Genomic DNA, 15076 nt, shown 5'->3' on the forward strand with positions numbered 1-15076 from the left:
TATCCAGCCATGTACTATGAAAACTAGAGACATTTATTGAAAAAGATACAATATACAAGAAACATTGTACACAGGACAATGACGCCTCAGTCCCCTTCAAAGTAGGCACCTTGGGACCTCACACCGTTCTCCCAGTAGCCATCAGCTGTCCTCTTGTATTTTCCTGAATCTCACTGATGCTCTGAAATCTTTTCCCTTTCAAAGATTTTAGTTTTGGGAAAAACAAGAAGTCATAGGGCACCAAATCTGGGCTGAGTCACCTGGGTGATTTGATGTTTTCCCGAAAAACTCTGCTCAAGATGTGATACATGAGCAGGCATGTTGTCAGGATGAATCTGCCAATCACCAGTTGCCCACAGCTGCGGCCTACTGAATCATCAGAATAGTTTCCAAGGAGGAATGTTCAACCTTAATGCAAAATTTAATGCAGATTTTGAATGTGACAGCCACACAGTACACATGCTCACTCAGTAATGTCTACCACCCCCACTGACTAGCATAGAGAAGTTGTCATTGTTCACACACACACATTCTAGTCCACTCTCCTTGGCTGCCCGGTTACATCAAGGTCGAGCAAGCCATTCTTGTTATATTAACAACAGCTGGACTTCCTCCAGTTAGGCCTTCATATATGTAGATTAGGATGGAAGAAGAATGTCCAGAATAGTCTAAGTACTGGAGACTGTAACCAGTTTGGAATAAAAATATACTCCCATTATTGAGTTTTTATGATACATCGCCTACAGGATTATGTAGAACTTGAGATTTGTGAAATGTGGGGTTGGGTTTTGTGGATGTAGAGGAATGGCTAAGCCATACCAGTCACATGGGGCTTGTAGACATCGTTCAGTGTTAGTACGGCTGTGGCAGCGGTGGTGGTTTTCCCGCTCCTCACCCTAGGGTATGTTCACTGATTTTAGGGAGGCGGGGAGGAAGGAAGATAAGCATCGATGTAAGGGAGAAAAGTCGGCCATCTCTGGTACGGATCCTGGCTGGGGATTAAACCTGCACCTGAGGTTTGCATCCTGACCAGAAATCCCACCTGCAGCCTTTTGGTGCGCCGGATGATACTCCAACCAACTGAGCCGCCCAGCCAGGCAACTGTGGTTGTTTGTCGTTGTTGTTGTTGTTAAAAATATCTCGGTAACATCCCAAAGAATTTTTAATTGAAATATAATTGGCATATAACGTTGTGTAAGTTTACGGCATACAACATGTTAATTTGATACATTTATGTATTACAATATGAATACCACTGTAGAGTTATCTAACACCTCCCACTTCAGATACTTATTTCTTCTTTGTGGTGAGAACAGTTAAGATCTAGTCTCTTAGAAATTTTGAAGTGAGTAATACAATATTGTTGACTATAATCACAGTGCCGTGCATTAGATCTCCAGAACTTCGTCATCTTCTAACTGCAAGTGTGTACCTTTGATCTAGATCTCCACAGTTCCCACCACCCAGCCCCTGGCAACCACCATTCTACCATCTGTCCTATGAGCTTGGTTTTTATAAGTGATGTCACACAATATTTGTCTTTCTGTCTGGCTGATCTCAGTATAATGCCCTCAAGGCCCATCCATGTTGTCTCAGAGGACAGGATTTTCCTCTTTCTCGTGGCTGGGTGATACTCCGTTGTGGTTACACACATCTTCGTCGTCCACTCATCCACTGACAGACACTCGGGCCATTTCCTTACCTTGGCTGTTGTGACTAGCGCTGCAGTGAATGTGGGCTGCAGGTATCTTTTTAATGTCCCGTCCTCATTTCCTTTGGCTAAATACCCAGGCTGGATCATGTGATAGTTCTACCTTTGATTTTTTGAGGAAATGTCACATTGTTTTCCACAGTGGCTGCACCAGTTCACAGCACCGCTGAAAATGCACACACATTTCCTTTTTCCCACCTCCTTGGCAACTTGTTTGTCTGTCTTGATAACAAAACCACTCTCACAGGTGTGCGATGATATTTCATGTTTTTGATCTGCATTTTCCTGATGATCAGTGATGTTGAGCATCTTTTCATGTACCTATTGGTCATTTGTATGTCTTCTTTGGGAAAATGTCTATTAAGATCCTCTGTGCATTTTTTAAATTAGATTTTTTTGGGGTTTCTTTGAGTTGTATGAGTTTTAATATCCCAAAGTTGTCAACACTCCCCAGAGGTGAACCAGAGAGAACAGTGCCTTGGTGACATTTTTCAGTGTTTTGGGCCCTATGTTTATGCCAGGACAGTAGGTAGCTGAAATTCGGTTCTCCTGCCAAACTCACCCAAGCATGGTACCTGCCACAGGGTAGGTGTTGCAACATACTTGTTTAAGGCAAAGAATTCAAGTGGTTATTTTTTCAATTCTTCAGCTAGTCAGATTTGGGCAGGAGCTGGAATTCATGTAGACAGCTTATTTGGAGTATTCTGTATTGCTGCACAATAGATCACTACAAACTGAATGGCACAGACAACACAAATTAGCTCATGGCCAGAAGTCCAGGCCTGGCCTGAAGATGGGGCTGACTGCTTGGGGTCCCAAGGCTGCAATCAGGGTGTCAGCCAGGCCAACGTCTCTGTGTTCTTACTTCCTCAGCTCGACCTTGAAGGATCACTGCTCATTTTAATTATAAAGCTCTTTCATGTCATTTCATTTAAGTTTAACATTTAATATTGGGTTAATATTTGTCCCAAATTTTTAGATGAGTAATGTAAGGCTCAGAAAGGTTAACTGACTTAGCCTGATTGTGCAGTTAATAAACAACAAAGCCCAGACAGTTTTCTACTAGATCACAATGGCTACATTCTTGCGTTTTAAGAAACATTTAGGACTTCTGGCCAAGATGGAGGCATAGGTGGACGCACCGTCCGTACCTCCACGCACAACCAAGATTGGAACAACAGCAATTTAGAGGCAGAATAACATCCAGAACTGACAGAAAATTGATCTGAATGGAAGTCGGGCAGTCAAGAGGTTGAATTAGACCCATGCATCCAGACCGGTAGAAGGGGCGGAGTCTAGCAGCCAGGCGTGGGTCGAGGTGCGGAGAACAGAGAGAGTTGGGCACATAAAGCATCTGGGGCATGCAAGATCACAAAAAGTGGACCCTGAGGCGCACAGAGAGACACCCAGCCTCACAGGAGAGGTCCTTGGAAGGTCCCACGGCATGCACAGGACCACCCACACAGGAATTGGCACCACAGGGGCCCAGTTTGCTTGGGGGAAGCAGCAGAAGGGACTGAGGTCTTACGGAGAACAGCAACCACCATCCTTCCCTCTCAACCCTGCCCCCACATACAATGTCACAATCCAGCGACTGGGGTGCCCAAAAGCTGGTGAACACCTAAGGCTTTGCTCCTCACCATAACAGGTGCGACCAGACTGAGAGAGAAAGAGAGAAAGAGAGAAAGAGAGATGGCTCAAAGAGAAGAACAAATCAAAGCCCCAGAACTCATCCTTTTAAGTGACCGAGAGATAGCCAACCTATCAGATGCAGAGTTCAAAACACTGGTGATCAGGAAGCTCACAGAATTGGTTGACTTTGTTTGCAAATTAGATGAACAAATGCAGGCTACAATAAGAGAAATGAAGGAAAATGCACAGGGAACCAATGGTGATGGGAAGGAAACTGGGACTCAAAACAATAGAGTGGACCTGAAGGAAGAAAGAGTCAACCAAACAGTAAAAAATGGAGAAATAAGAATTCAAAAAAAAAAAACGAGGAGAAGCTTAGGAACCTCCGGGACATCTTTAAACGTTCCAACATCCGAATTACAGGGGTACCAGAAGGAGAAGAGGAAGAGCAACAGATTGAAAACTTAGTTGAACAAATAATAAAGGAGAACTTCCCCATTCTGGCAAAGGAAATAGATTTCCAGGAAGTCCAGGAAGCTCAGAGAGTCCCGGACAGTAACCTACAAAGGAGTTCCCATCAGATTGTCAGCTGACTTCTCAAAAGAGACCTTGCAGGCAAGAAGGGTCTGGAAAGAAGTATTCCAAGTCATGAAAGGCAAGGGCCTACATACCAGATTGCTCTATCCAGCAAAGCTTTCATTTAGAATGGAAGGGCAGATAAAGTGCTTCTCAGATAAGGTCAAGTTAAAGGAGTTCATCATCACCAAGCCCTTATTTTATGAAATGTTAAAGGGACTTATCTAAGAAAAGATTAAAAAATGTATAGTAAAATGACAGCAAACTCACAATTATTAACAACCACATCTAAAACAAAACCAAAAGAAACTAAGCAAACAACTAGAACAGGAGCAGAACCACAGAAATGGAGATCACATGGAGGGATAGCAACAGGGGAGTGGGAGGAGGAAAGAGGGGGAAAAGGTACAGAGAATAAGTAGCATAGATAGTAGGTAGAACATAGACAGGGGGAGGGCAAGAATAGTATGAGAAATGTAGAAGCTAAAGAACTTATAAGTATGACACATGGACATGAACTAAAAGGGGGGAATGTGGGTGGGAGAGGGTGTACAGGGTGGAGGGGAGTGAAGGGGGGAAATGGGACAACTGTAATAGCATAATCAATAAAATATATTTAAAAAAAAGAAACAAAGAAAAAAAATATTTATTGAGTCTTTACTTTGTGCCAGGCTCTGAGCTGGGTGATATTAAAGTGATAACATATGGCCACAGTCCTCCAGGAAGTCCAAGCCTTTACCTGTTGTATGTAATGCATAAACCAGCTGTGAAAGTTTGAGCACACTGTTATACCTCAGGATGGAGTAGCAAATTCTACTAGAGTTGAGCGATTAACTGGGAAGTCGGTGTTGAAAGACAGGCATCTCTGCCGTGAAGAGTGGGAGAGGTGGGGGAAGGCTGTTCCAGCAGGGGAACTGCCTGAGCAAAGGTGGCAGGAACAAGTGCAGCCAGTTAGGGGAGAGGAGGTGGTTGTATTGCAGTGGAGGCACCCACCAGAGTTTAACACTGGCAGCTTGGAGGGAAGCTATGAGTAGGTGTTTATACCCATTTCATATTTCAGTTTCTTTTCAAACCTGACCCACATCATTCTGTTTCCTTAGCTGAACTAGATGCAGAGCACGCCCGGAAGGTCCTGGAGATGGAGCATACCCAGCAAATGAAGCTGAGAGAGCGGCAGAAGTTTTTTGAAGAAGCCTTCCAGCAGGACATGGAGCAGTACCTTTCCACAGGTTACCTGCAGATAGCGGAGAGGCGAGGCAAGTGACAGGTTGTGGGGATGGCTTCTTGGGTGTGTGGAGATGGTGTCAGCTGCCCCCCCCCAGGTGGAACATAGGATAAAGTCCCCCCCAAATCATAGCATCTGCCTCATATTTGTCTTGCCATTGTTTTTGTCTCTTTCTATAGATCTGGGCTTTAGTTGAAGATATTTAGAAAACATGAAATATGCTAAGGGGAAAAAAGACAAAAGAAACATTGCCAATAATTCTGCCACACAGAACAATCCTTAGTACTATGTTAGAGTGGTTCTTTCCAGTCTTGTGTGTGTGAGAGAGTCTGTTTATATAATTGGTGTCAAACTGTATATATATCTGGCTTTATATGTACCTTTTCTTAATACTCTGTGGGACCTTCCCCCTTATATTATTAAAAATTCTTTGAAAGGGTATGTTTAAAACCTGTATCTTCATTGTCAGAATGGATCCTAGTTGAACATTTAGATCCTTTACCTCTGTGAAGGGTGCTGTGATGGACATATAAATGTATAAATGTTAGGTGCCTCTCTGATAGTTCCAAAGGGCAAACTGAGTAGCAGAGAAAAAAGGTACCAGTTCCTTCATCAGCCTCTCCTTTCCAAGACCTGGGTGCCTCAGGGGGGTGGTGGGGGCGGCAGGGGCAGCCTGCATTGTTCTCTCAGGCAGCACTGAGAGGGAGGGCAGGAGCAGCCTCCTGTCACAGACAGTGTGGCGAGGTGCCCCGAGCTCTCCCATGCACTTGCCTTTCTGTCTGGGGCATCTCACCTCCTGGAAACCCCCTCTCCATCCCAAATGTCACTGTACTCAGAGTCCATACTCTTCTGAGGCTTGCCCAGTGCTGGACTTTGTCCTCTATACCCTGACCCTCACTGCAGTCCCCACCTTATCTGCTGCCTTCAGTCTGTTTCATAGAACGAGTCAGTCAGTTCTATGTCCACCCCAAAGAGAGGTTATAGAAATCAAAGAGTGAGGAAAGAAAGTAATGTAGGAAAAACAAATGAGTAGTGATATGTGAATGCCTCAGAATGCACTGAAGAATGCATTATGTGAATAATGCTTTTTAAACTCACATTGCACAGTAGAGAGTTGAAATTTAACCTCTTTATCTCCAGATTCAGCTCTCCCTATGTTCCACTGATCTAGAGTCTTCATCTAGGAAAGTCACCCTGCCTGTTTCCTCAGAGTATGTCCAGTGTTCAGTTTTTTCAGTGTTTGGTTCTGGTTCACAGGACAGCTATCCCTGTTTGCTCCAGGGATGTGTGTCCTGTCATGGGCAGGAGCTGAGAAGGATGTCATCTTGATCAACTTAGGCTACCATAACAAAATACCACAGACTGGATGTGGCGGGAGCAATGCAAGTTTATTTCTTGTGGTTCTGGGGACTGGAAGTCCTAGAACAAGGTGCTGGCTGATTTGGCTCCCTGTTGGGGCTATCTTCCCGGCTCACTGTGTCCTTACGTGATGGGGAGAGAGCATCTCTCTGGTGCCTCTTCTCAGGAGGGAACTGATCCCATTGCTAGGGCCCCACCCTCATGACCTCTTTTAAACCTAATGTCCCAAAGGCCCTATCTCCAAATATCATCACAAGGTGGGTTAGGGATTCAACATACGAATTGGGAGGGACACAAACATTCAGCCCATAACAGACATATATACCCTCACAAATTTTTTTTAATTTTATTTTTTATTTTAGAGAGAGGGGAAGGGAGGGAGAAAGAGAGAGAGAAATACCGATGTGAGAGAGAAATACCAATCAGTTGTCTTCTGTACACACCCCGACCGGGTACCAAAACTGCACCCCAGGCACATGCCCCACAACTCAGGCATGTGGCCCAACTGGGAATCGAACAGGGAGCCTTTCAGTTTGCAGGATGATGCCGGACCAACTGAGCCACACTAGCCAGGTCCATACCCTGGCAAATTTGACCCACAAATTTGAGCATAATTACACCATGAGGACATGGAGGAGGTAGGACAATGAAGAGAACAGTAACAGAAATTCTTATTGCCAAATGCTTTGATGATGCTCCCCTCATTAGGTTTAGTGTGGCCGACACTTCCTGAGCACATGCTGAGTGTTCACTGCACTCCTAGGCCCAGAGGAGGCAAAGAAAAAATGGAAGTGCCTCTTAAGCTGCCATTCTTGGGGAGACCCATGAACACCTGGAATGGGATGATAAAGTTATAGAAACACCTATTTCTGTTGGCAGTGAGCCCCTGACTCAGGAACTAGCTGTGACACAGAGTCCTCCAGGGCCAGCACAATGCAGTGCTGGGCAGAGAGCAGTGCTCAGCCAACACTTGTTGATCAGATATCAGTTAAACATTAAATAATAATTTTTTTGTTTTGAGCACTTAAAAAAGAATTTTCTTCAAGTTTCAAAAAAGCATTGGGCTCATTTTTTTTAGGTAAAAAAAGGGTCAGGCATGTGTTGCCAATGTGTGTTGTTTCAAAAGCATTAAAGAAGAAAATTGGAGGATGTGGGCTTTTTAGCTTTCTGCTCCAGCTAGAGCTGAGAAGACAGTCAACAAACTGGCATGTCTCCACAGCCTGGTCAGAGCCGTCTGTCCCTTAGATTTCCCAGCCTGGTGAGTCACACATCTCTTTCCTACCTTGTATTCATCTCCAAGGGTGAACGTGGGGGGTGTTTAATTTAGAAGAATCAATCAACATGAAAAATCTCTACAGCGAACATGGCATTTTGGACTCATTCCACTAAACCAGAAATAGCTGTCTGAATTTTTTCTCGTTTTCCAAAGCATCATTTTTTAGTTAAGACAAAATCATGGAAAGTTTTATTCAGAAATGATCAGAGTAAAGGGGGAAGGTGGTGAGGCTGGAGGACCCACAGAGTAGGGAATCTCTTCTGCTTGGAGAGGTAACCCTGAAAATGTTCTCCATCTGTGAAATCTGTTTATGTTCTGCTTGTTCAATGGGTTTTTTAGATGCAATTGGTGATAGAGATGTATTTATTGACATTTCGTCCATATTTTTTCTTCTTCTTAAAGAAAACCCTTTAACATTTCATATAATATGGGTTTGTTGGTGATAAACTCCTTTAGCTTTTATTTATTTATTTTTTTGCCTGGGAAGCTCTTTATCTGTCCTTCAATTCTAAATGGTAGGTTTGCTGGGTAAAGTAATCTTGGTTGCAGGTGCTTGCTTTTCATCACTTGGCATGTTTCTTGCCAATCTCTTCTGGCCTGCAAAATTTCTGTTGAGAAATCAGCTGACAGTCTTAGGGAAGCTGCCTTGTGAGTAACTAACTGCATTTCTCTTGCTATTTTAAGATTCCCTCTTTGTCTTTTACCTTTGGCATTTTCCTTATGATGTATCTTGGACTGGACCTCCTTCAATTTGTCTTGCTTGGGGCTCTCTGTGCTCCCTGGACTTGCATGTCTATTTCACCAAATCAGTGAAGATTTCTGTCATTATTTTTTCAGAAAGGTTTCCAATTTCTTGCTCTTTCTCCTCCCAGAACCCCATGATGTGAATGTCGGTGTGATTGAAGTAGTTGTCCCAGAGGCTCCAGCTCTTTCCTTACAGTCCTTTTTGTGGGTGTGAATTCTTTTTTCTCTTTGCTGTTCTGATTATGTGTTATCTGCTTCCTTATCTTCCCAATCTCTGATTGGATCCTGTGCTTCATCCACTCCACTGCTGATGCCTGTAACACACAGGTGGCAAACACAAGGCCCGCAGGCTGAATCCAGCCTTCCACTTTGTTTTATCTGGCCCAGCACCTTGTTTCTTGTTTCTACACTGCGGCAGTGCTGAGCTCTCACTTAACACTTAAGGAGTACTTACATTCATACAGTCCTAAAATTACATTCAGCCCTTTGAAGGCAACCTCAAGGCTAGTGTGGCCCCCAGTGAAAATGAGCTTGACACCCCTGCTGTAATGTATTCATTTCAATTAATATATTCTTCAAGTCTGACTGGTTCCTTTTTATGTTTTCTAGTTCCGCTTTTATGTTTAAGTTCCTTGAGCATCCTTATAACCAATGTTTTGAACTCTGCATCTAGCTGATTGCTTGTCTCCATCTTATTTAGTTCTTTTCTGGAGTTTCGTTCTGTTCTTTCACTTGGAACATGTTTCTGTCTTCATTTTGGTTGCTTCTGTTTGTATGTATTAGGTAGTGTTGCTACATCTTGCAGGCTTGCTAAAATGGCCTTATGTAATAGGTGTCCTGTAGAGTCCAGTGGCACAGACTCTCCAATCACCTAAACTGGGTATTTGTGGTACACCCTCCTGTTGTAGTTGAGCCTTGATTGCTAGTGGCATGTGAATGGAGGAATTTACCACTAGGCCGACTGGCTGCAGCCACTGACCACCAACATCCGACCACCATGGAGGATCAGCTGTGCAGGGGCTCTGGTGCCTGCTGAGCCCACTCCTTCAGTGTGTTGCTCATGGAATGGTTGAGAGCCCATGCTTCAACGTGGTCCAGGGCTGTACACTGGATGCTCAGGTTCTGGTGCCTCCAGGGAGGTACAGGCCAAGGTCAGCCACCACCTGTGTTCTCTCTGGAGCCACTCAGCATGAGCTACAAAGCTATCTGAAGATGGCTGCTACTTGTGCAGAGCTTGGAGGTGCCCAGGCAAGGCCAAGCTGTGAACTGAGGCTGGCTGCTGCTAGTGCCAGTGCCAGGTCTGCGGCCACTTATGGAAAGGTACAAGGCATGCTGAGGCCAGATGCTGCTTGTGTTGAGATTTTAGGAAAATCTGAAGCATGAGCCAACAGGCCATTTGTATGGAAAAGCCACTGGAAACAGCTTGTGTGGGCCTGAAAGTTGGGTGGGGTAAGGCCTCAGGGAATCACCAAGGCAGGGTGAACGGTGTAAGCCTTGTTGATGGAGTCTCAGATATGGCACCCACCGGCTGGCTCTGTGGGAGAATGGCTTATGAAGGAAATGGCCTCTGCTAGCACTTCTGTCTGGAAGAAAGCTGTCCCTCCAGCTCTCACTCTGATACTGACTTCCCATGTCTGTGGTGCCTTTCAAGCTGCTGCCCTAGGGCTGGAGCTCAGAGAGAGTCTGAGTAATTGTGTGTGTGGGCCCTGTAGGAAGCACCTTGGATTTCAGAAGCCCTCCATCTCACTCAGCCTCAATACCCACTGGTTTTTGCAGCGAGAGTCATGGGGACTTCTCTTCCTGTCACTGGTACCCACGGCTTGGGGGACTTGGTGTGCAGTTGAGACCCCTCGCTCCTCGGGGGGACCTCCGCAGGTGAGATATCCTCCCAGTTTTTAACAGCCACACATGGGTGTGGGACCAGCCCATTCTGTATCTCTGCCCTTCCCACCAGTCTTGATGTGGCTTCTGCCTTAATCCCTAGTTGTAGGACTTCCAGTCAGCTAGATTTCCAGTGGTTCTGAGTGGTGGCTGTTCTGTATAGTTTAGCTGTAATTTTGATGTGGTTGTGGCAGAATGTTGGTACTGCATTTACCTATGCTGCCATCTTGATTAGAAGCCTTTGAGATTAGACACACACACACACACACACACACACGCACGCACACACCTAGTCAAGACTTATATCATGGTCCATTACAGAGAATTTCCCTACATGTTTCATGTGTGCTGGAGAACGAGATTCTAAGTGATAGGCGTGGGTTCTGTATGTGTCCATTTAACCAAGCCCATTAGCTGGGCTGTTCAGATGTCCCCTATTACTAATTTTCACATTGCTTAATTATCAATTTTCAGAAACGTACATTTAACCTTCCTATGGTAATGAATGTTACCACTTTTTTCATTCTACCAGTTTTATACTCGTATAGTACTTGTGAATTATCTTCCTGGAGAAGTGAACCTTTAAAAAAATCATTGAGTACAACTCTTGAGTCCAGTATTGCTTTTGTTTCCTCTTATGTCTGTTGTTTGATATTAATGTAGCTCTGTCACCATTCTTCCCAAGGTCTTTACCTGCTTTCCACTTCTTAAAACAATGCCAGTGTTTGTGTCTTTGTTTTACTAGTGTCTCCTGTTAACTGAGTATTGCTGAATTTTATCACTTTAATTGGTTTTGTAATCTGTTAACTGGCAAATTTGGTTCATTTACGTTTATTGTGAATGCTGATATACCTAGCTTCAGTAACACCATATTTGTTGCTATTTTTCTGAAATTTTTTCCTTTTTAGTCTATTTTGTTTCCTCTCCTTTAAGTTACACTCCTGACCTTCTTAAGAAGACAGCACAAACAGAAAAGGGAGCCTCAGCCCAGCCCTTCCAAAACTGGAATCAAAGCAAGGCCAGAGAAGCCTGAATGCCATGCCGATGGCCTTCATAGCCACACAAGAAAATCTGCCTATCACTCATGTTCTGGCAGCCCAACACCCACAGAAGAGCGCCCCCAAGAACAATTCGAACCACTGTGCCGTCGGGCTCCTCTGACCAGTCAGCCTTAAAGAAGCTCCAGGGTAGCACTGCACTGGTGTGCCCCGTGCGTCTGTCGGGACGCGGTCAGTGCCCCGGTCGGGTCTGGAGCCCCGAAGGCAGACTTTGCCCGGCTCCCTGCTGTGTGGCTCTGCAAGTCGCCACCTCAGTGGGTCATCTGAACTGTAATAAACTTTCCCCAGCTAAAAACTAAATGACATATTCTTTACCATTTATTTTAGCCTGAAATTTAATGATTTTGTGGTGCCGAAAGAGGATCAAATGCTTACCGTCCTACCAAATAAGGATCTTACACTTCAACTCTCATCTCAGTCTTCCTCTCCCATCGCTACTGCTCAGTCCTTTAATTCTGCAAGTGAATTCCCCCACCTGGACACTACGAGTACTGTACTCAAGGTTTTCTATCAACTCACAAATTTACAAGTCTCTCCACTCTTAAAGATGTTTCTTGCATGTCAGACCTTCTGGTATGCATCACCATCTTCCTTTGGTGAGAGCAGGCTCCTGGTAAAGGGTTTTTTGTCTGACAGTACTTGTTATTTTGTATTGATCTTAAATGCTATTTAATGATACATAATTTTAGAGATGACATTTATCTCACCTCTTTGAATGTATTATTGTCTTCTGCCTTCTGTTGTTGAGAAGCTGTCAGTCTAATTAGTCTATCTTTCCTCATCTGCCCTCTTTTGTGGATCAGGATTTCTTTTACTGTCTTGCTTAGAATATACTTTGCTTCCTAAATCTGGGACCCTGGATATTTCAGCGAGTCTGGGAAACAACCAGCTTCTCTGATCAGATGTGGCTGCTCCCCCCACCCCAGTCTCTCCATTCTTTCATTTTAGAGTTCTGTAAACTTTTGCATTTTCCATCTACGTTCTGTCAGATTTCCCTTTTTTTTTTTTTTTTTTTTGCTGCATAATGGAGAATTTGTTCAGTCTGTCTCCTAGTTTACTAATTTTCTCCTTGGCTGTCATGATTAATCTTTACAATTTAACTTGTGCCAACTTACAGCCAAGATGGAGGTGTAGGTAAGGTAGATATTCTTTGTCTCCTCATACAACCAAAAGAAGGGAAAACAACAAATTTAAAAACAAAAAATAACCAGAACTGCCAGACAATAGAACTGTATGGAAGTCCAACAACCAAGTGAAGAAACATTCACCCAAACCAGTAGGAGGGGCAGAGATGGGTAGCCGGAGCGCAGAGGACCTGTAACAAGTCCTCCACCAAGGAGGTGGTTGGAGGACCAGGTGGTCCCACATCTGTGTGTGGATAAGCTGGCAGGAACAACTCGGGAGCAAGACAGACTGCCCAACCCAGGGTTGCAGTGCCTGAAATAAAGTCTCAAAACCTGACTGTAAAAACCTTTGAGGATTGCGGCAGCAGTGGGAAAAACTCCCAGCCTCACAGGACAATTCATTGGGGAGACCCACAGGGTCCCAGAACATACACAAACCTACCCACCCAGGAATCACCACCATAAGGACCACATTTGCTTGTGGGTAGCAGGGGAAGTGACTGAAAGCTGGCAGAGAGCCAACCAAGCAGCACTGTATTCTCTTGGACCCCTCCCCCACATACAGCACCACAACGCAGCGATGTGGGTTCCCCACCCTGGCAAAGAATACTTAAGGCTCCTCCCCTTGTTACTTAACAGTGCACCAAAACAAAAAAAATATGACTCAAATGAAAGAACAGGTCAAAGCTCCAGAAAATGAACTGAGCAACAAGGAGATAGCAAACCTATCAGATGCAGAGTTCAAAACACTGGTAATCAGGATGCTTACGGAAATGGTTGAGTATGGTCACAAAATAAAGGAAAAAGTGAAGGCTCTGCAAAGTGAAATAAAGGAAAATGTACAGGGAACCAACAGTGATGGGAAGGAAACTGGGCTCAAATCAACAATTTGGAGTAGAAGCAAGTAAACATTCAACCAGAACAAAATGAAGAAACAAGAATACAAAAAAATGAGAGGCTTAGGAATCTCCAGAACAACTTTAAATGTTCCAACATCTGAATGATAGGGGTGCCAGAAGGAGAAGAAGAAGGGCAAGAAATTTAAAACTTACTGGAAACATAATGAACTTCCCCATTCTGGCGAAGGAAATAGACTTCCAGGAAGTCCAGGAAGCTCAGAGTCCCAAAGAAGTTGGACCCAGGAAGCACATACCAAGGCACATCATAATTACATTAGCCAAGATTAAAGAGGAGAGAATCTTAAAAGCAGCAAGAGAAAAAGGAGACAGTTACCTACAAAGGAGTTCCCATAAGGCTATCAGCTGATTTCTCAAAAGAGATCTTACAGGCAAGAAGGGGCTGGAAAGTATTTGAAGTCATGAAAGGCAAGGACCTACATCCAAGATGACTCTATCCAGCAAAGCTTTCATTTAGAATGGAAGGGCAGATAAAGTGCTTCTCAGACAAGGTCAAGTTAAAGGAGTTCATCACTACCAAGCCTTTCTTATATGAAATGTTAAAGGGACTTTTCTAAGAAAAAGAGAATATGAACAGTAAGATGACAACAAACTCACAACTATCAACAACTGAACCTAAAAAATAAATAAAAATTTTAAAAAACCTAAGCAAACTAGAAGAGAAAGAGAATCACAGAAATGGAGATCACATGGGGGTGTTATCATTGGGGAGGAGGAGAGGGAGAATAGGGGAAAAGGTACAGGGAATAAGAAGCATAAATGGTAGGTACAAAATAAACAGGTTAGGGAGGTTAACAACAGTATAGGAAATGTAGAAGCCAAAGAACTTATATATATGACCCATGGACATGAACTAAAAGGGAGGGGAATGATGGTGGGAGAGGTGGACAGAGGGGAATATGCAGGAGGAAAAAAAATGGGACAACTGTAATAGCATAATCAATAAAATATTTTAAAAAGTTAAAAAAATTTTCTGTCCAGTTTTAAATTTCAGTGATTAAATTTTTCTAATCTGGAAGTTTTTTCAAATGCCTGCTCTAATTTTTATACTTTGTTAACTTTTTATTCCACCTTTTGATTAAAAAATATTTAGTCATTTAAGCCCTGGCTGGCTTAGCTCAGTGGATTGAGTGCGGGCTGCAAACCAAAATGTCGCAGGTTCGATTCCCAGCCAGGGTACATGCCTGGGTTGCAGGCCATAACCCCCAGCAACCGCACATTGATGTTTCTCTCTCTCCCTCCCTCCGCGTTCCCTCTCTAAAAAAAAATAAAATCTTAAAAAAAAAAATTAGTCATTTAAAATTCTTGGGAAAGGATACTGAGTCTGTTTCTGACTTATTTCCATGAGTGTGCTGTAAATTTGGGATTGGATTGGAATGGATTTTGTGTTTTATATACCTCTGAGACCCAGGGTTCAGGGTGTGTCCCTCCAGAAATAATTGGTATTTGCATCTGCCAGACACCATCATTGCTGGGGCTAAAGAGTGTTCTGGACCACAGAGGCAATTTAAATATGAACTCCAGACCCAGGAGGCATATCTTACTTGGTACCCAGGCTGAGATAGGATCCTTG

General features: G+C 43.8%; 1 protein-coding gene across 2 annotated transcripts in view; it reads left to right on the forward strand.

Moving 5' to 3' along the window:
* The window catches only part of DTNBP1 (dystrobrevin binding protein 1), a 184511-nt gene that overhangs the window by 164698 nt on the left and 4737 nt on the right, over positions 1–15076 (forward strand). For both annotated transcript variants that reach the window (XM_028511673.2, XM_036026483.1), the window contains one exon: positions 5020–5175. In XM_028511673.2, the coding sequence (XP_028367474.1) occupies positions 5020–5175 (156 nt within the window). The remainder of the gene's footprint in view (positions 1–5019; positions 5176–15076) is intronic.

This window comes from Phyllostomus discolor, chromosome 5, assembly GCF_004126475.2.
Source record: "Phyllostomus discolor isolate MPI-MPIP mPhyDis1 chromosome 5, mPhyDis1.pri.v3, whole genome shotgun sequence".
Classification (NCBI taxonomy): domain Eukaryota; kingdom Metazoa; phylum Chordata; class Mammalia; order Chiroptera; family Phyllostomidae; genus Phyllostomus; species Phyllostomus discolor.